This window comes from Egretta garzetta, unplaced genomic scaffold (assembly GCF_000687185.1).
Source record: "Egretta garzetta isolate BGI_Z169 unplaced genomic scaffold, ASM68718v1 scaffold314, whole genome shotgun sequence".
NCBI lineage: Eukaryota > Metazoa > Chordata > Aves > Pelecaniformes > Ardeidae > Egretta > Egretta garzetta.
Window position 1 is genome coordinate 3,746,382 of NW_009259531.1, and position 20,372 is coordinate 3,766,753.

The 20,372-nt window shown below is 40.2% G+C and overlaps 1 protein-coding gene across 1 annotated transcript in view; it reads left to right on the plus strand.

The window, feature by feature from the left end:
• SLC6A2 (solute carrier family 6 member 2) overlaps window positions 1–20,372 on the plus strand; it is a 70,372-nt gene that overhangs the window by 1,304 nt on the left and 48,696 nt on the right. The window contains exon 2 of the mRNA XM_009637596.2: window positions 2,513–2,558. Coding sequence (XP_009635891.1) covers window positions 2,513–2,558 — 46 coding nt within the window. The remainder of the gene's footprint in view (window positions 1–2,512; window positions 2,559–20,372) is intronic.

The window sequence follows — 20,372 nt, forward strand, 5'->3', positions numbered from 1 at the left end:
CTCCAGCCGGCTAACTCTTTTTTCCGTCCACAAACCACAGCAACGCAGCGGCGGGGGGCGGGGGGGAGGGGGAAACGGGACACCAAACCAAAAACACTTGAGCAGAAAAACGGCATCTAGAAAAGTTAGCGCCGGACCGCTGAAAGGTTCCTCGGGGGCAGTTTTAACGTGGGATCAGGATTTCTGCCCTCTGCTCTGCAGTTTGGGGTTCCCCCCCTCCCCCTCAACTAGGTAGGAGACTTGCTACAAACAAAACCACAAAAGCTCACCTCCTGCACAGTTTGGCTATGACAGCAACAAACAAAATGACACACAGTAATTACAGTCAGCTGAGATCGTCTGGCGCATCTTCAGTAAGACCTTAACTCCATCACCCCCTTTCATCTCCCTGAAATACGTGGTGGTGTCAGTGACGGCTCCACACTGTGATGGAGTAACACCCTCTGCGAGCCGGGCAGGTGCTTTCAGATGACACACTGGAAGAGCAGACCCTGCCTCGCAGAGAGAGCTCTTTGTGTGAATGGTGAACCACACAGATAGAAGAAGTGCCAGATACAAAGCACGTTCTGTGAGATAGTTCTGCACATCTTGATAATGCGGTTGCCTGGTGATAAAGGCTAATGGATCACACTTGTAGCGTAAAATACTTGCTTCCTGTGAAAAGAGGACTGCAGGATGGGAAAATCCCTATCAATTAATGTGGAATTACACCTGTCGTCAGAACTTAATAGTATACTAGAAAGGGCTGGTAGTGAAACACCTGGGCTAGTTTGGTACCTCCAAGGCTTCCAAGAGGAGTCAGAAAATCTCTCTGCTCACCACCCAGACAGGCTGAAGAAAGTAGTTAGCGCTGAAAAAGAACCTTCATCCTTATCTCATTGCATCCAAGAATAATTCTAGCAATTCACACTACAGCAGCCCAATGCATCGTGAGCACAGCAGGCATCCATGGGGTCAGGTGCAGGTGTGGCAGCAGCAGCATTCATGCTACTCAGGGCATGTGCACCACTGCCAGATCTGCAGGTCATCTTGCAATTTGTAGGGAGAGAGAGAGATTCCCCTATCTCACATCGTGACACTCAGAGTGCTTGAACTTTTTTCTGTCGTACTTTGGGTCACTTCGTTTCTGAACTTGCTTCCTTTATAATTTGCTGCTAGCTTAGGCACAGGGGGTAAAAGTCTCTCTTTTGTTTTGTTTAGTCTCCATGTATTATCTTCTGACAGTTCAGCTAGAGAAACCAGGGTCTTCATTAGCATCTTTTAATTCAGATACTTCCAAATTACAGTGGAGAGACAGCTAACCTACTTCACAGCTACAAGAGGCACCTTTCAGTGAAAAGTTTGTACCAATTCTTCCATACCAAGTGAAATCAGACCTTTACAAGCAAAGGTAGAGAGGCCCTATGCTATCAAAGTCTATAAAATGACCGAGAACTGCTTACTGAGATACAGAGATTATAAACACTCATTCTGCTCTTCAACAGAGAACAAACCGCAATATGAAGCATCTCAATCAACACCTAGGATGTCATTCCTGAACACGTACATAATACCACAACATCATTTACTGGTGCTTAAAAGACTTATTTTACCATAAATGAAAGATGGGATAATCCTCTCAACAGTGGGCCTTTCCTAAGGAGGTGTTCTCACGGAGGACATCAGCTGGCTGAACTGGACAAAGACACATCAGCTGTAGCTAACGGGGACAAACTAATTTTTACAACCTGATTGTGTTTGGCTTAATGAAGTTTAATCATATCTAGATATTGAGATTGTATTTCCTTTTCTATGCTGTTTGATAGAGTATGGCCATCAGTGTATCAGTCATGACAAGACTTTCCAGGACAGACCTTGCACTGGGAAGTGGGGAATGGAAATGCAGCCAGGGACTGGTTAACAGCTCTCTTCCTTCTCTTTACAACAATTGTCTCTATGCTATTTTAAAATTTTTCCATCCATTGCCTCCCATGTTGGACATGTATATACATCGATTTTGTTTAGTAGAAACTCCTGTAAGAGATTCAGGCTCGAAAAGTACTGAGTTTCAAGCCAACTCAGTCCCTCTTCTCTGTCAAAGTGGGTTTGGGAGCTTGTGTGCTCTATGGGTAAATTTTCCTACAAGAGCAAAGAACATGAGGCAATGGGGAGAGCTGTGGGACATTGTTGGATTTTGTTGCTATCTTTCCAGCCCAAAATAACAGGTATTCTTAAACACATTTTTCCCCCTTTCCCCACACTGTTACTGCAGGAGGGAACCTCTTTAGCACTAAAGCAGGTTTTGCTACCCCAAAAGAATAATCCAATGGGTTTCATGCAACTACTGGCTTATGTATCTCCATACAGAAGATGTAATAAAAAAAAAGTACTAACCGGCATGGAGAAAATTTGATTTCATTATTTTAGTGGACTGCCGATCAAGCTAGAGAGACAAAATCAGGTGGTGTTTCTCTACCTATATAGCATGCTCAGACTTGCTCTTTAAAAAAGTTTTCCAAGATGCTCGTAATAGGGTTATAGTTTTCCTTTTGATATTTGTGAGGAGCTACTAGATAAAGGTAAAAACCAAAACATTACACTTGAATTGGATGTCATGTATAAAGTAAATCCGTGGAAGGAAAAAGGTTTCCTTCCTTCTTCCCTCAGTTTCTCTTTATTCTGAAAGCCTCAGCAATTACTCAGCCTCAGCAATTTAACTAGAGCTGACTTTAGACAAAGATAGTCAAATGTGGGTTATGAACTTGTATATCTTCAACAGATTGATACAAAATAGGCAGTGAAAAGGAAGCACGTTGCCATGCCATTAAGTCTTAAGCCATTAAGGTATTTTAACACTTGCTTTCAGCATAGCTTGTGCTATCTAGCACAAAGAAATTCCGTTGTCCTCCCAAAATCTACACCCACAAAGGCTCTACAAATACTCTTAAATATTGAACAGCAGCATCACGGACATGGAAGTGGTAGAAAATGGTATCCCCCTTTACATCTTTAAAAAAAGTGATGTGGGTGACATGTGGATTGTTACGTTCCTAAAACCGGCTGTGATTAATTTAAGATGCCAGCAGACACACTAAGGGCCTTTCCATGCTTGTAAAAATAGGTGGGTCTCAATAAAGAGTGAGAACTTACAGGAACTCAGAAGGAAAGTATAAATACACACTGTATTCCTTAATTCAGCATGGATGCGTATATACCCCCACCTTCTTACTAGCCAAATCCTTGCATTTCTGTCTTTGATAAACTCTGGGGAAATGTCCTGATTAAAAACTAGGCATACAGGCTTTTGGGTTAGATCTTGAAGTTTCACACATACAAAACTCCTGACGGTTTACTTCAGTGCGTTTTACTGACACAAGGCAGCAATATAGACTTTTTTTATGTTAGGTAACATTGGAGACCGCACCAGTGGTGTTAACAAAAAAACCTCTTTGTATTTTAACAAGCTCCCAGTACAAGCCAGAGAGTAAGAACCATCCAGCAGCACTAAAATGCTGAATGAATAGCCAGAAACATCTGTGTTTTGGGAGTAGCCTGCTGAGAGACCCCAATGGGACTTCTGCACAAAGATAGATGGCAGAATGTAACCCTTCTGTGAACAACTGTGATTTTTTGGAAACATTCTTCTGCTACTAAAAAAAATAATCCCCAATCTCTAGTAGGATCTGAATAGCTTTATTTTTTGTATCAGTTACCTACTCGCATTGGACTTGCCTGCCTTACAAGGCCAGAGACACATCCAGTGGCTGTATTATAATATAAAATGGGCCACAGAAAACTTTCAGGACAGTTTAGTATGAGCAGACTGGATTGTGTCTGGCCCTCACTGACTTCTTGGAAGCAGGATATGCCCACTATGTGCTCTAAACTATTTTATAAGATGATAGGTACAGATGGGAAAATTGTGCAAGCTCTCATTAAGCAGGTAAGGCGACACTCCAGAAAGGGGGATTCTCAAACATCGCCTTGTCAGTTTGGCTGATCAATAAACACCACAACTCACGTGTATCTGACTGCTCCTCACAGCACAAAGGAAAAGTTTGCAGCCAGTCACATACTCTTTGTGCAGTCCATTTGTGAGAGTTTCAAGGAGCAGGGTATGTCACTGGAGAAATCGTCAACTATGGTCATTCCCACTGGCTATTCTCACAAGTGCTGTAGCCTCATTATAACTCATTTCTGGCAAGAGCCTATGTTTTCCTTTTTTTTTTTTTTTTTTTTTTTTTTTTAAAACCAGTATACTCAAAACAAGTCTCTGTAACACATCCAACCTCTTAAGTGCTCCCCAGTTTTGTAAGAGGCTATGCTGAATTAAAGAATAAGAGTATTTTAATTAGACTCTCATCAACTTAGGGAAAAAAAAAGTTACCCTGATGTTTGGATTACACCTAAAATTTTTACTGATGCCAAATGAAGTTGAGTAATGCCTAGTATGATTAACTGATGTGCTCACGGTGGGGGAGGATGATGCTCAGTCTTAGTTAACAAAGCTATTGTAGTTTTTGTACAAGATACTTTTAGTATTAATGTTCATTTTGGTTCGTTTTCCTGCATAGTCATAGGCAGAATTAATATTTCCCACTGAAATTTGTGGAAAAAGAATTTACTAACATAAAGTACTTTTTGGTGAGCCAAAGTATTTGCAAGGTCAGTCATGTTCAGACTACTCATTAGGAAGCATGTAATTGTCGGATTAGTCACTGGAGACTTAGTGTATCATAAGAATCAGATTAAGCTTTTCATGAATTTACAAATAGCTGCAGATAAATATTTTAACAGTTCCCTAGCTATCATAATACACACTTTTAATCTCCTCTAAAGCATTATTTTAAGTGGTTTTAGACCACAGTATTTCTAGAAGAAATTGTTTGCTTCAAAGAACAGTTCACCAGCAATCAATACACTCCAGAAGTATCTTACAATTTATCCTAATCCTCCCTTTCCTATTCATACTTCCGTAAGCTGTAATGCAGGACCAAGCAATCCACAGCACAGGTACCAAAGACAGCATCCAACCAAATCCAAATATCCCCAAACAGGGCCAGCACAAAGCCCGGAGCCAAGAGCTGTCACACATTGAGAATGACACCTGTGAAAGCATCACCTCCCACACAGCCGTGAGCCTGGCTAGTGCAGCGCTTCAGCAAAAGCAAGCTATGATGCTGACCAGCAGCACCTCGGCTTTCTACTAGGCTCTGCCCCCTGCATTTTGCCAAGTGTCTGCCACCAAATTTTATCATTATTTCAAGAAAGAATATAATCTGGCTCTTTATACTTCAAAGGTGGATGACCTTTGCCTTGTAACATCAGGGTTTACATTCCAAAATAGCATTGATGATAATAATAAATCAACTTTGAAGTAATCTCACTGCAAAGCCTACGCCTAGAATTTGACTCATCAATCAGTCAAAGCTTAGATGCAAATCTAGTGATTCTGGTTTCCAGATAAGGGAGTTTCAATTCCCATTAGCACATCAAACCAGTGACCTCAGATAGGTTAAACTGTTACGCCAATCTCCACACTGTGGCCATGAGCTTTGGGCTCCTGGGCATTGTGTGACATTGGGAACAATGTTCAGTTGTGTGGTGTGACAGTACCTCCTGCCCCAGAGCTGGATTCAGTGGCCAGCTCACAGTTGCTCTCTTCCTTTTCCCACATGACCTCATCACTTCTCCTTCCTTTCCTTGATCAGCCACTAATCGGCTGGTGTATACAGAGCATAGATTCACCTAGGCTTGCCAGCACTGTAGCTCATGTGCCAGTTGCCAGCTCCTTCTCTGAAATTCCCTGTTCTCCTCTGCATGTCTCATTGGCTCCACAAAATAAATCTTCAGAACTGTAAAGTCTGCAGGGTTGTAAGGTACTATGTCATACACCTACTACATATAAAGCATTATAAATAGTTGATAAGGAAGAACTGAATCATTCTCACACAAATCTTCCACCAGTTCTAAAATTCTAGTTTGACTCTGGGGTAAGATACCATGAAATAGTGTGTAAGTGGTACACTATATGGGCTCTCAGGTAAATACCTGGCTGGGCGGAAAAGCTATGTGTCCCTGAACAATTCTAGCAACCCTTAGACCGACAATTTTACACAGGTTCTAGAGACATACAAGCATAGAAAGGTCCCAGACAAGATTTGTAGTATTCAGCTTGACATTACACCTTAAGAGGACCATCCATGCTTAAAGTTACCAAGACAATAAAAAAAGATGGTGTGAACCAAATGAACTGTTCTTACAAAAGCAAAAATACCTCTTTCTAAGCATGCTGAATGAACATGCGATTACCACTCAGAAGCACTTTATCCTAAAGTAAGAGGCAGAAAAGGCATCAAGTAGTAAACTTTGTTCTGTTTGGAAATTTAAAATCTCTGCTTACAGTCTTCCTCCCTGCCTTCATTCCTGTATGCCCTTCTCAATTCTGCCAAGAAACTGAAGTACTGAAATAACCCTAGAAAGCCATTCCAATAGGATATATATCCCTCCTGGACAAGTAAGTTCTGAAAGTCACATTAGGAAGCCTTCACCGTTATGCCTATTAAAATATATGCAGTCATTTCTTATGGTTTGGCTAGGGATCTCAGGTTTTGGATACTCATTCAAGCTGAAATAGCAGGCACTTAAGCTTCATCTGTTTCTAGTCTGTTTTCTCACTAGCATCTTTTTAAGCTCTTTATTAAATTCGCTGGGAGCAATGGAAAACAGAAAGGCCATATTAGGAGTGAAGCAGCCAACAGCCCTGCTTTACTGAAGAAACCAAAATATCTCTAAGGAGGCTGAAACATGGTCTACATGGGTTCGGGGCAGAATTTCCATTTCATCTTTTGGCAAAATATCACAAACCTGTCTGTCAGTTCAGTGAATATGTGAATACAGCTCCAGCGGTCTAAAGATGTTATTTCAAGACAAATACTTTCCTCCCCATACTTAAACCAATACAAAGCAGCGTGCTAATACAACTACTTACACATAAAATCAGAGGGAACATACAGCTCTAGTGAGTGGTCAGATGTGCTGTGAGGGAAATGAAATTACTGAACCTCGTGCTGTGAGTTAAAATGGAAACAAATGGTTTAAAGAATTGTGAGCAGTTCTGAGGAACAACATCAAATAGCTCGTGCCTTCATTTTTGCTATGTCCAACGGGGAGCAACTCAGCACATCAGCAACTCCCAGTTCTTAAGCCCTGGTCCCAGGTTAACCCATTGATTACATAGTTAAGAACTGTAGTATGGTTCTCTAATATCAGTTTGCACTGTAAAAGCCATTGCATTTATGTACATTGTAATTATTAGATGATGTACCTAACTGCTCTCAGCTTTCTTACAAAACAATAAACCATAACCAAATAAATTCTATACTTAGAGATATACTTATATTAAAATACTGTAATTCAGGAGTCAGGAAACAAATTTAAATGGAGTGTCTTTGCGATACAGTTCTAGATCTTAAGAGTACTACCTTGCCCACTACCTTGCCCTTAGTACTTTCCATTCTTGCTGTATATATCCTTCATATAGAATATCAAACCCATGATAATGGATTTGAGGGAATCTTGCAACTGAGTCTTGACTTGAAATGTGACAACAAGAAGTTATTATTAAAGTTGAAATAAATTGCATTCAGGACAACTCCACTGCCCCAATCCAGTTTCATTGAAGAGTATGTAAAGATTCCAGGAATATGACTCTGATTATAAACCTTCAGTTTCCCTTCCACAGGGTATTTGGAGACAAAGAATTCATGTTAGCAGCCTATTATCCATATCTTGACAACCTGTAATTCTCTCCAACTACAATTCCTTAATCTTCCCCTTTCCTTCCCCCTGCCTCTGAGTTAAGTCTTGAACCTTTCATGGCAAAATTTCATCCTAATTGTGTAGATCTTGCATACTGGTGCCAAGTCAGAATAGTTTCAAATGAAAGGCTTTACTGACACTCAAAACTTGGCTTCCTAAATATGGATATCTGAGTCCTTCAGGAAATCAGCACCAAAACGTGCCTAGACCCCCAGTTATGCTGAATAATCCCTGTTCTCGTGGAAATTCTGGAGAGATAACTGTAGTATAATTCAGCATCTTAACTTCTGTATAGATTCAATGTACTTAATTTTAGCCATACATATTTTGAAACCTTTAATCCATAAAGAAGGGGGAAGGAGGTGGGGGGAATGAAGGGGAAACAGTTAAGTTTTTTGCCTTGTGACATAGTATTCTTCACAAAGACCATAGGAAGGAACCTCTAAACTACTTATCAAAGCCATCCTTTGTTTTATTTTCACTCTTCCTTCTCCTTTCCCCTATTCTCTATTTAAGCAAGTTTTGCAATCTCTCTCCTGAAGCATGACAAAGGTGACAGCACAGCACACCACACCACTTTGAGAACTAGGGTCTACCATTCAGAAACAGAAACTGTCAGGTCTGGCTACGTAAGGCACATACTTCTTTACACTTGTATTCACCCAAAGCATGCTACTAACTTCCCAGTGCATGGAATTCCGTGATAACATATTACTAAACAAAATTCGGACAGGACTGGGCAGGCAGTTGTCTTTTGCCAGCCCATAAATGTTTTTTATGACTAGCGTTCTGATTGCTGGTATGCAAGTAAGACAAGCTGCCCTTATTATACAATAAGCCTTTTTATAGAAGATGGTAATTTTTCCAGTGCTCCTACTCTTTAAGGCTTTATGAGCACAACCACTCACTTCCAAAAGCACAAGTGATTGCAGTTGTGCTCTTAATGTAGGTATTAACTGGTTATTGTTTGGCTATTACTGTTGTTTAAGAATATATGCTAATTTAAGTGTCCAAAATAGGATCCAACACTCCCAGACTACACAAGTACAAAGCCTTTCTTGGACTGCTTTGTTACAAACTGCTTCCCTAGAACAAACCCAGCATCAGAAGAGCAGTACCAGTTTGATCCCACTCCACTGAAGTACCCAGGAGTTGTGACTGCAACAGCAGAAGAATATTCCTACTTTACAGTCTTTATTTCAGAGCTGGGGGAAAATGTTGCATGATTCCCAAGCACCACAATTAGTGACAGAGTGAGTAAAAAGCCATGTCTTGCCATACCACTCTTGTTAGTTTGAGAAACAGCTCTTGTGGCATTGATGTACAGGAAGGATTGTGGCTGGGCGATTGCGTAGCGTTCATCTTTAGTGAAGTCTGCAGAACTGTGGGAAGCCACTGATTTTCTGGCCCACTGGCAGCATGGAAGAATACACGCTATCCAATTGCCTCACTGGCCATACAAACAAGCTGTTACCATGGGCCTAGTGTATGTGCTGAAAAAAGCAGCCGAGTATCATTGTATCTTATTTTTTGCCAGCTATTTATAATTCATTCTGCACCTTCTGAACTATGGATACTGAATAGCACTCTTCACAGACTCAACTTTTATTTCTCTTTCTCTCTTTTTCTCTTCTGTAATCAAACGCCTCTTGCAATTTCTATCCTGAAGCATGCCAGAAGTGACAAAACATGACTTGCCCTTAAGATCCATATCTCGAGGAAAAGTATGATACCGATTCCAGTCAAATTCCAGTTCAATAAAAAACGGGGGAGAGGCTGGACTTTTTCTGACACACCCCTCTACAGAGTAGAAGAACTGAAAACTTTTATCAGACCACAAGGTGGAGCAGTAGATCCTTATAGATCTTGGTAGATCCTAACCTGATAATTAATGTAACAGCAACCTACTGCATTTATAGAAAAAAAAATACTGGAGGACCTAACAGGGTGGCTCATGACTTTCAGATACAGAGCTGCCCAGTAATAGCAATGATTGTCCCCAAGCAGGCCGTTCTTGGATTTCCTGATCCATTTCATTTATTAGGGCATTATGGGAGTGGCAGCTTTTAGTGATGCCTAATTCACATCAAGGAACTCACTTGCCAGCACAGCCACAATGACAGCAACGAGACAACCCACTGATAACAAGATGTTACCCACTGAACACACCATTTTTTAAATGAGTGCAACATTAAGATGGAGATACAATCTCTTCTCCCCAAGGAATTATATGGGAGGAAATAATTTCTCAAATACTAAGTTTAGGATGTTTTTCTCTGCAGTCTTCTCAAAAAATTTACCTTCGGAAAAAAACAAGCTCCACACAGACTTTCACTACCATTATACAATAAAAAGCCATGTTTGGGGTTTTTTTTTCCTTCTTCATTGTTAACGTAACCCAACTTCCATCAGGTCTCAGCGCCTTGCCTTCTTGGCAGAACTATCATTATTTCACAACACCAGTAACAGAAAACAAAAGAGTTTCAGTGAGCAAGAACAATAAAGTATATTGGACTAACTATGATATTAGAAAGTTCAAGGCCAAGTGTTATCAAAACATCAAGTGCACAGCTTAGAAGCTACTCAAAACTATCCCTGCTGCATGACTCTTCGTCAGTATGCAGGACTGTATCTGTCTACTGATGTCCAATAAAACTGATGCTAGAAGAAAGCTCAAAAGCTCATGCCCCCCACTGAGGGGTGATTAGAGCTGTACACAGACATCTCATTTGTAAGATTTATCACAGAACTAAGGAATAGCATGTACTGTGCAGTGCTTTTGTCTCTTCTCTACAGAGAAATGCAGATACATCAATGTGATCATGAAGCAGGTGTTGGTGAGACCAGAGACACTCCAGGATTTTGTTTTGGGGAAGAGTTTGGTCACTCGCTCCTTATCTGCAGTTTGTTTCTCATTTATGTATGGCTCTACAGCCTTAGTTAAAATCAATAGATTTGTAAACCACGAGGGAGAAATCCTGACCCAGCTGAAGTCAATGGGTGTTTTTTTTCCATTGACGTCGCCAGAGCCAGGATTTCAACCCAAACAACAGACGTCTCTCTCTTAAGGACTCCTAAATAGACAGAATTTCCAGACTAAGAATTATGTGAAAAGAAAAACAGAGTAAAGTAATAAAAAAATATTCAGACTAAACTGATATAGAAGACTTCCACTAATAACTGATCTTCGCTCAGTGCAATAGCTCAGTACTTTACCTAATAAGCAAAATGTCAGAACTTACATAGATGATGGTCACTATTACACAAAATTCATTTACTCTGTGAGAGTTAGACTCTGACCTCGCCATTCTCTTATGTAGGGCTCAAGCAATAAAAGAAAGTACTATTTTAAGCAGTGCTTTTTACTCTCACAGTTTCATAGAGAGAAATGATTAGGCAAGAATCTCTTTCTAGCTCTCAAGGCTACAGAGAAACACTGGGAAAATATAAAGCAAGTACAAGGCTAAAAAACAGCAGGCAAATAAAAGGATTGGACTAGAAGATCTTACATTTTAAGGCATTTTAAATTATTTTGGGGCCTAACCCATATTTTTTAAATTTTTAAAATTGGCGGTTGTAGGAATATAGCTGGCATCGGTTACGCTCTCTCCCTTGACTTTTCACTAAAAGAAAGTAACAGACAACAGTTACCAGGCTATTCCTAAATTGCAGGTTCATTGACGCATACAGAGGCTAATGTCAAAATCACTGCCTCTAACCCTAAATTAAGAAATTTGGAGATCTTCAAGATCACCGACATTTTTCCTTCTTAATACTGTTTTATAGTCATGAGGTATTACATGTTTAAAAGCTGTTTAGAAATTTTAAAAATGAAAAAAAGCTGTGTGTTAAGTTCAAAGCACCAAGCTCAGCCACACTGATTTATCATAAGGTCTGACTAATCAGTGAACAAAACTGCCCCACGATCTGCCGTAGCAAAAGTTTGCACTGTGATGAAACAAGAAGTATCTTACTTCGAACTGTTAATAGGCCTCTGCTTCATTTTAGCTGTGAGCTATGATGGGCCCTGAGGTCATTTTCACATTCTTCTGTGGCATTTCAGGCTAGGAGGCCCTGTGCAGAATGGCAGTGATAAGGTATGTACTGGACAGCTTGGACTGAGGGGAAAATTTACTTCATTGCTGGAAGCCTATTAGGAAAATAGTCCACTAAATAAGAACAAACATAAATCTTGGGTTCCAAACTTAAATAAAAACTTTTGTCTGATTAATTCCCACAGAAGAGGGAGAGTAGTTGGACAGAAAATGAAGGAAGGGTGTTGCTAGCCGGTACAGCTCCACTGATGGACCACTGTTGTGGGTTCTAGGTGAGACTCAGTTTACCCTTTGGAGCAAGGGAACATCAAGAGCAGTAGTCCTTACAGTCCTCCTGTTGCAGGGATGCTACTGCGAAGTTTTGCTTTTGTGCCCACAATGCCCAAATTCTCAGAGACCCCACCTGATGGCTCCGCATTGCATACAGAATATTACCAGCACTAGCCTAGGCCAAATGCAGGTTATTTCGAAGTGGAAAGGTTTTCAGTGAAGAATGCTGTGATGGTTTTTGTGAAATTCTTGTGTTCAGTGCTAATAGAAAGGTACAAAGCGAAGAAGCCACAGCCATTTGGAAGCTACCCTTGCCCAGACCTTCCAAAATTTTAGAACAATCCAATAGCAACCACAATCTTTGTTAAGACTACAGGGGTTTGCATTGTTCTAGGCAATTATGCAGTAGTAGCCATCACTGTAATGGTAAATTTGCCAAAATCATTGCTAACAGCATCACACACAGCCATTAAAGTTTACAAATAAATTAAACTGATGCAACATTTGTCTTACATAAGAAAATATTATTTATGGCTAGCTAGCATACTATCCATTTCAAAAATGTGTGAAATCTGTACTTTGTAGTTTATATAGCATGTCTAAGAAATATAGGTGTACCAGAAAACTGTACATAAAGAATACTTCCCAGTAGAGTTGACAGAAAACATAGGTGGGTTTTAATAAAACATGGAGAATAGCTTTATAGTGTATGCAGCTGTTTGCCTTCTACTTTAAAGCCCTGTTTAAACGTGCATTATACATGGTTTACAGTATAGTTATTCTGCTTCCTCTAGTGGCATCAGAAAGAGCATTCATCCTGAAGGCTTCATTTATAATGACTGAGAGTAAAGGTTAGATTTACTAGAATTCTTATAGATGGGAACATATACCTATCTCATACTTCTGTGATAGAACACAACCCCTTATTGATGGGAAGAATTTAGATTATTCTGTTGTACAAAAGTTTATAGAGATTAAGATAGTACAGAAAGTATTACAGTATTGCAAATAAATCTCTAGGAAAGCCTGGAAGGAAAAGGAATGTTTTTCTTTGGTCACTGAGTCCAAAAATTGGAGTTACAACTTAAAATTGGATTAATCACTAAATGGTAAGGCAAGTTTTAAGTGTACCTTGGAGTGTTTATACTTTATTCTTCTCTAGCAGAACTTCAAGACATTTACCTCCTATTGGTTTGTACATTAATCCTCTCAAAAGCTGCCTGGCACTTGCCTAGAGCTGATGTAAGATGTCTTAAGCACAGCTGGCACAGCTATGAACATGCTGCCTAAAATGGGTACTGCATCCTCTCCAGAGGGTGCTTAACTTTGGGGCTGTTTTTCATTTTGATAACCTGCAAAAGAAAAGCAGTCTTTAAGAGAAACACCTTCCATCTGAGGTCATGTTGTGAACCAGAAATTGCACTGTTATATGTACAGAACAAAGTACTTTAACATCCCTTATCTTACTGTGTACATCAGCTACTACTGTGGCTCCAATTAGCTCTGCCAGGGCAGTAGTGTCACCTTGCAATAGGCACCCAGCACAGGTGGCAATAACCAGGAGGTGAGTCTCCCCACATATACCCTGTACAATGTACATAGGACAGAGAGCAGCTCCTACAAGTGCAATCCTGAGAATGTTAGAAAAAGTAGGAAGACCAAAGCAAGGACTAACACTGCCTAAATGAGGGGCTGAAATCCAGAGGATTCATCCCAGGCTCTTCTCTAGTAAGGTGGAAGAACAAGCATCAAATGCACAGCTCAAAGTGGGTACCATAACAATGTGGGTACAAAAAGTGCCCACGTAACTCTTCAACCTGCCAATATATGAACCTGCTACACCAAGAAATACGTGTAAGGTGGGAATTTTAGACAGAAAAGCAGGAATTGCTATTACACTGTAATTCATCAGTTTAGTTCACTCAGTCTCTTCAGATTATAAAAAGAAGGCTGAAACACTTGATTGCAATGCTTAAGCATCCTCACAGGAGGGAAATAGAAAGTATCACAGGGTATTTTAATTTATCAGGGTAAGCACTGCCACAGTCAAGTGTCAGATAAATTCAGATTAGAAATAATGATTTTTTTTCTTTTTAAATTACTTTTTGTTACGCCGACATTACTAACCTATGAAATAAACTAGAAAAAAAGCAAAGAATCTGCCTAGTATCTTCAAATCAGGTTTGTATGTTTTTCTTTCTGAAGCTCTGGTTTATGTTAGACAGGAAGACAGATCAGAGTATCTACCAATCCATTCTGGCATCAAAATCAGATGGCTCCATGAATTTTGAAACCATAACAAACACAAATGAACATACAAGTTCTGCAAGAAGGGAGAGAAAACTATGACTATGAATAACAGTCTGCAACAACGATAGGACAAGGGGAAACTGGAAGGGGCTGCCCAGGGAAGTGGTCGAGTCCCCATCCCTGGGGGTATTTAAAAGATAGGTAGACAAGGTGCTTAGGGACATGGTTTAGTGGTGGGATGGCAGTGTTAGGTTAATGGTTGGACTTGATGATCTTAAAGGTCTTTCCAACCTAAATGATTCTATGGTTCTATGATCTGAACCAAAGTAAAACTGTAGTTGCCAAAATCTCCCTGGCACCAAGCAAGGACTTCCCGACACTTAAGGGACAGCTAAAGCTGATGAAGTAGTATTTCCTTTCATGCACACGACTATATTCTGTATATCACAGAAAACAGTTTTTCAGTAGACACATTTCAATGAAAATTTATCACATGAGATTATGTTATTATGGATTTTCTAGTGCTGGAATCCAGTAAAACCTGCTGATCTTGATCCACAAGCTCACAGCAAATAGCTTCTGATATCTTCATTCAGAAATATTTTTAGCCATGGATGTTCTGCCACCAATAAATCAGGGTACATTTTGACAGACACTTGATTTTGTACATCTCAAGTACAGCCTACACCTAACGTGGGTGGTTTTGTTGATATGTAATTGCAGGTGAATATATCCTTGTGTCACCCCTAATAATTGCAAGGTTAGGGGAAAAACACGAATAGAACATTCTTATTAATAAAATGATAGAATAGTAGTTTTGCCTCTTAATTTAGCATCTCTTAAGCTTCCAGTCACGTCTACTGTGAAGCAGCAGCATTATCCAGCTCGGCATCTGCATGCTGACCTGGCAGTCCAGTACAACACAGTTCCCCCTGACCAGCACCTTCTGTAGAGCTTGTGAACCAGACCATTTGCCATTTTGTTCCCAACACTGTTAGCTGTTCCAGGAAAGGATACTACCACTCCTACAAATCCTGACCTAGTCAACATCAGTAATATGGATTTCATAAATCACATAAAACAGTCTACAAGTTGGCTCCACATGCCAGCTGACTCACTCTCTCATTTCTTGTTTAAACCAGCCAGGTAGTTAAAAACCAAAAAGGCACAAAATCAACAAGATGGGTTTGAGCAGGAAGGTTAGTAGCTGGACCTTCATGTTGTTCCAGACTCCAGGTTATTGACATACCAAACTACTGTCAAAACTCACCTTGATGCTAATTGATTTATTTAGAAACAAAGGGGCCAGCTCCAATATTACCTCTACTATAAGGAGGCACGATGTAAAAACAAAAGCTATCACTGCAACCTTGTAAATCAGATTTTATTTTTTTTTTTAAAAACGCTCCAGAGCTCCCACTGCCACACTGACCATGTGGGACCAACCTGATATATATTCTCTCAAACCCACCATGTCTCTTTATTCTTTAATTTCCTATCAAACAACATAGGCCAGGGTTCTGTTCTTGAATGTTCCTGCGATTATCTTTAAACAACGCACTGTTTAAATGTGATCATTTCATTAATTTATGTAAATAGGGCCTTAGCCAATGACTTGGGTGTTATTTATGAATGAATCATGCTGCTCTGAGTGGCTGGGTATATTTAACTCACATTAATTTGTTCAAAATAGCTACTAATGGGTTTCCTTAGCTCATTACCCTTGTAACAAAAAGCCAAAGAGATGACTGGCTTTGCATGGAAGGGCTTGGGTAACCCTTTCTGTAACACCCCAGTGACCAGCTTATGAATACACTGCACTTCAAGTGATTTCAAGACATTAGCAGGTTAACAGCTCAAGACAAAAAATGCAGCTTCAGCTGGCATCAGCCCATGAACAGCATCAAACCATTTCTGGAAACTATTTGTTTTCACTTTCTTTTGAGTGAAAGGAACATTATTAAAATTGGAATTCTGGAAAAACTGAAGGCTCTGAGCCCAAATTGAGAGTAGAAATATAAATACGTTCAAATATAGCAACGGCTTGTTAAAGAGAATAGCTAAATATAAGGATTTCAAAAGAAACATGTCACTCACCAAGGTATAGCTCTACTGATTTTATGATTCAGAAATACTTTCCACGAAAAAGGTTGCATACTTGGAAGATTTTATTGCATACTTGGAGGATTTATATGTGCAAAATGCGCTGAAGTTTTTATAGTATGTCATGCAATCTGTTTTGCAGAAATTCTTTTTTTTTTTGACTACTATTATCTATTGCTGGCTGGGCTTAACATCATCATACAGCTGCTGTTAAACTCATCATCTTGGCTTTGACACTGAGGTTACATCATGCTCCTTTTTATCTCTGACATCTTTTTGCTATGCCACGCAAACCCTTATTGCTTTTAATCTCAGGTCAGTAAAGATCTACGCTTCCACCCCTTCTTCCCAGGAATCAGCAGCAGGCTCAAGCTCTCCTCCTTCAGAAGGGCTCTCGGTGGCTGTGCAAGCCGGCTGGTAGCTAGTCTGCTGAAGAGCCAGAAGTAACCTTCACATACTCAGAAATGCCTGCCTTTCCGATTACCTAGTTTTTCTACCTATGGTGATTTTGTACAATCTAGATTTCAACACCTCTGCATCGGGGACTTCCATTTTCATTCACCAAAGGCTGCACAGATTAGAGTTTCCACCCATTTTCCTCGCTGTCCGAGCAAACATGCTGCATTCTATCAACTGCTTGCTGATACTGTTTGAAGTACTATTTATTTGGTATGAAAAAAACAAGCGGTGTTGATCAGATAGAGAGATTAGCTTCTATTTCAACTCACCAATTAGGATATCTTTGTTTTTAGACTCTTTTCCTGCACAAATATTGGAAACACTCCTATCTGAAAATATACTGCAGTATTTGCTCAATGTTTGTTGTTTTAGCAGACATCCCTGCCAGTTAACATTTTGACTAGAATAACCATGGTAACAAACGCAGAAGGCTAACGAGCACAAATAGTTCAAAGTTGTTTCAACTACCCCTGGCCTGGCCTGCTTCTTGTATGTGCATCAACAAATCCTTTTAGGATAACAGCAGCTGTTTAAATGACCTTTTTTCAGTCATTAGTAAATTAATGCTTCTTTCTTTCTGGCATTTAAAAGCAAGATGAGACCTCCTTGTAGGATTGAGAGGATGATCTAGAGCTGTATTCCTCTTTGCTTCCCACCCCCTAGGATGCTGTGAATGCTTAAGAACAGAGGGAGGAGACACCCTTTGCATGGATTGTGTTATACCAAAATTAAGAAGTTGTTTTGGCACTGAACACAGGAATGCAACGCCTGTCTTGTATTTTGTCCTGCATTAATTAAATGCAATAGTTCTTTTAAAAAACTTCTGTGTAAGATTCCACTTGAAGTTTCACACAGATGGTTCTTGTAGAAGCTGAGGTTTTGACCTAATCTAGTTTTGCATAACACACAACACTGTCTTATGTATACCACGTATACACTGGTACCTTAAGGAGTGTATATGGATCTCATTTAATCTGTTAACAGATGTAGCGATTCACAACAGTCAAAGGCCAACCTGTGGCTTTTGAGCTGCGTGTGACTCAGTACCAAGTCAAGTACGGCTCTTATGCCAGGGCTGTATTACAGATGTTAATTACTTCAGATTTTTAGCTGTAAAGGGAAATTAGGAACCATTAGGGATTGCTGAGACCAGTACTGCCTTGTGGGATGCAGCTGTGTGCTCAGCCCCATCCCATCACACAGTGGGGGAGTGGAATCCCCTCGAGTGCTCTCAGTCTGTTGCTGCCAATGCAGCAATCCCACAGATTGCATTCCCTCAGCGCTCTGAGGTAGGTAGATCTTGGCAAGCTCGTCTGAAGCATTAGCCAAACTGTGCACTCCCGAGGAGTTCAGCTGTCTGGGCTACGCAAACCTGACTGGCCCCTTAGATTCATGCAATGAAAGCACAGCCGTTTCTGTGGCCAGCGGCACAGCTGGCATCGTGTCACTCTTCCTAACACATTTTGAGTTCATAGGCCACGTAGACATTGATGGTGAGACTGCTCCTCTGGAGAAGTCTGGTACGATGCTCAGATTCACACCAGTCGATTTAAAGCAAGAGGCCCACCAGGATGCGGGTTTGCCTCCTCCCTGTTCCACAGGATGTTAGAATCACCCATATGCGGGACACCAAACACCTCTTCTTCCTAAGATACCGTACACAAACCATTCCTGTGATGGAGCCCCTGTGCAATCACAGAGTGAGGTTGATCATATATCACACATATGCTGTTTACAAGCATTTGCACACCATTGTAATTTGCAGGAATTTGAATGATACTTTGACCATCATTTATTTTCCGCTGAAGTGCCACTCATCTCAGAAGGGGTGCAGTGAGCACCGTGAAAGGGTTCAAGCATTGGAACGGGCTGCCCAGGGAAGGGGTTGAGACCCCATCCCTGGAGGGATTTAAAAGCCAGGCAGACAAGGTGCTTAGGGACAGGGTTTAGTGGTGGAATGGCAGAATTAGGGGAATGGTTGGACTTGATCTTAAAGGTCTTTTCCAACCTAAACGATCCTGTGATTCTATGATAAATTTGATTCTGGATATTGGCTAGGAAAAGAAGAGCAATATCAAGATATTTACAAAATACCTGACTTTTGAGTATTTTTTACCTAATCAGAAGCTGCTGAACAAAAAGTTTCCAGAAGTCTCCAAAACATTAAGTCAACTTGATGTGACTAAGCACCCTTACTTTAATATTTATCTCAACTTCAGTCATTTAGTTACCTGAAAAGTAACCCAGCTATGAAGCCCTGCCATACTGTGTAACTGCTCTTTGCTGAAAATTACACCACACCTTATTAATCCCTTGCGGGGGCAGGGCGGGGGAAGGAAAAAAAAAAAAAAGAAAGAAACCTCCTTTAACTAAAGGCTGGAATGAGTCTCAGCCAAATAGATGACGCTTAGGCAAGTATGCCTAAGTACAGTACACTTCACAGTTCATCATGGTATTAGTCATACTTAGGGAACACGTATTTTAAACTAGCATTTCATATGTATGTCCACTATGCACGTCCAGGATTAATTTTCTCAAACACGAATTTCCCCATTCAATTTGTGTCATCATGTTTTCCACTGTCTCTTGGCATTAAAGTTAATCAAACAGCACTCTGTGCAAACCCCACACCTCCCAAATAAAAGCTAGGTTTGTGAGTCAGCTCCGCACACTGTAATGCTATCGAAGCAAGACAAGTATGGCACTTCAAAGGCTGTCACTTACAAGAAATCTGACAGTAAAACCACCTAAAATAATTTTTGTAGATACTAGATATAGTGAAAGCAATATGTAATATCTCAGACTGATTTAGCAGAGTATGTTTCAACATTGAACACAGCTCAGAACTGCAGGTTATGAAGTATTTGTTGAATACAAATGTTTTTTCTTTACAATATTCAAACATACGAGAGTTCAACATGACAGTCATAGAAAGCAGCTTATGAACAACTCTGAAATATTATTAAAACATGTATCACTGGTACTGTAGAATGTAACTGCAGGTTGCATTCACGCTACACTCCATATAAACATCATGAATAAGAAGATTCTTGCCCCCAAAGTGATACAAGCAATATATTTCAGCTTTTAGGATACATTCTCAAAGCTTTAAGCTATCCTTTATTTCTATTGATATACCTTGTCTCTCTGTTTCATTGCAAGATTTCAGCTTTCAAATGCCTAGAGTGATGACTGAATGCTCAATACATTGTCCTTACCATTATGTTACGGCATGTTACTTTTAGAAGTAGATTTGCTGTATGACTAAGAGAACACTTTGGTTTTCCATTCTTGTTCTCCAGTTATTCTGGAGAATTCCCTCTCTGAAGAGCCGTGGTAGGCAGCTCACACTAGTAATATCTGTGGAAAGCAAACATGAGCGGTAAAGGAGCAACAACTATTCAGACTTTTAAAAGCACAACAGTACTTTCAGAA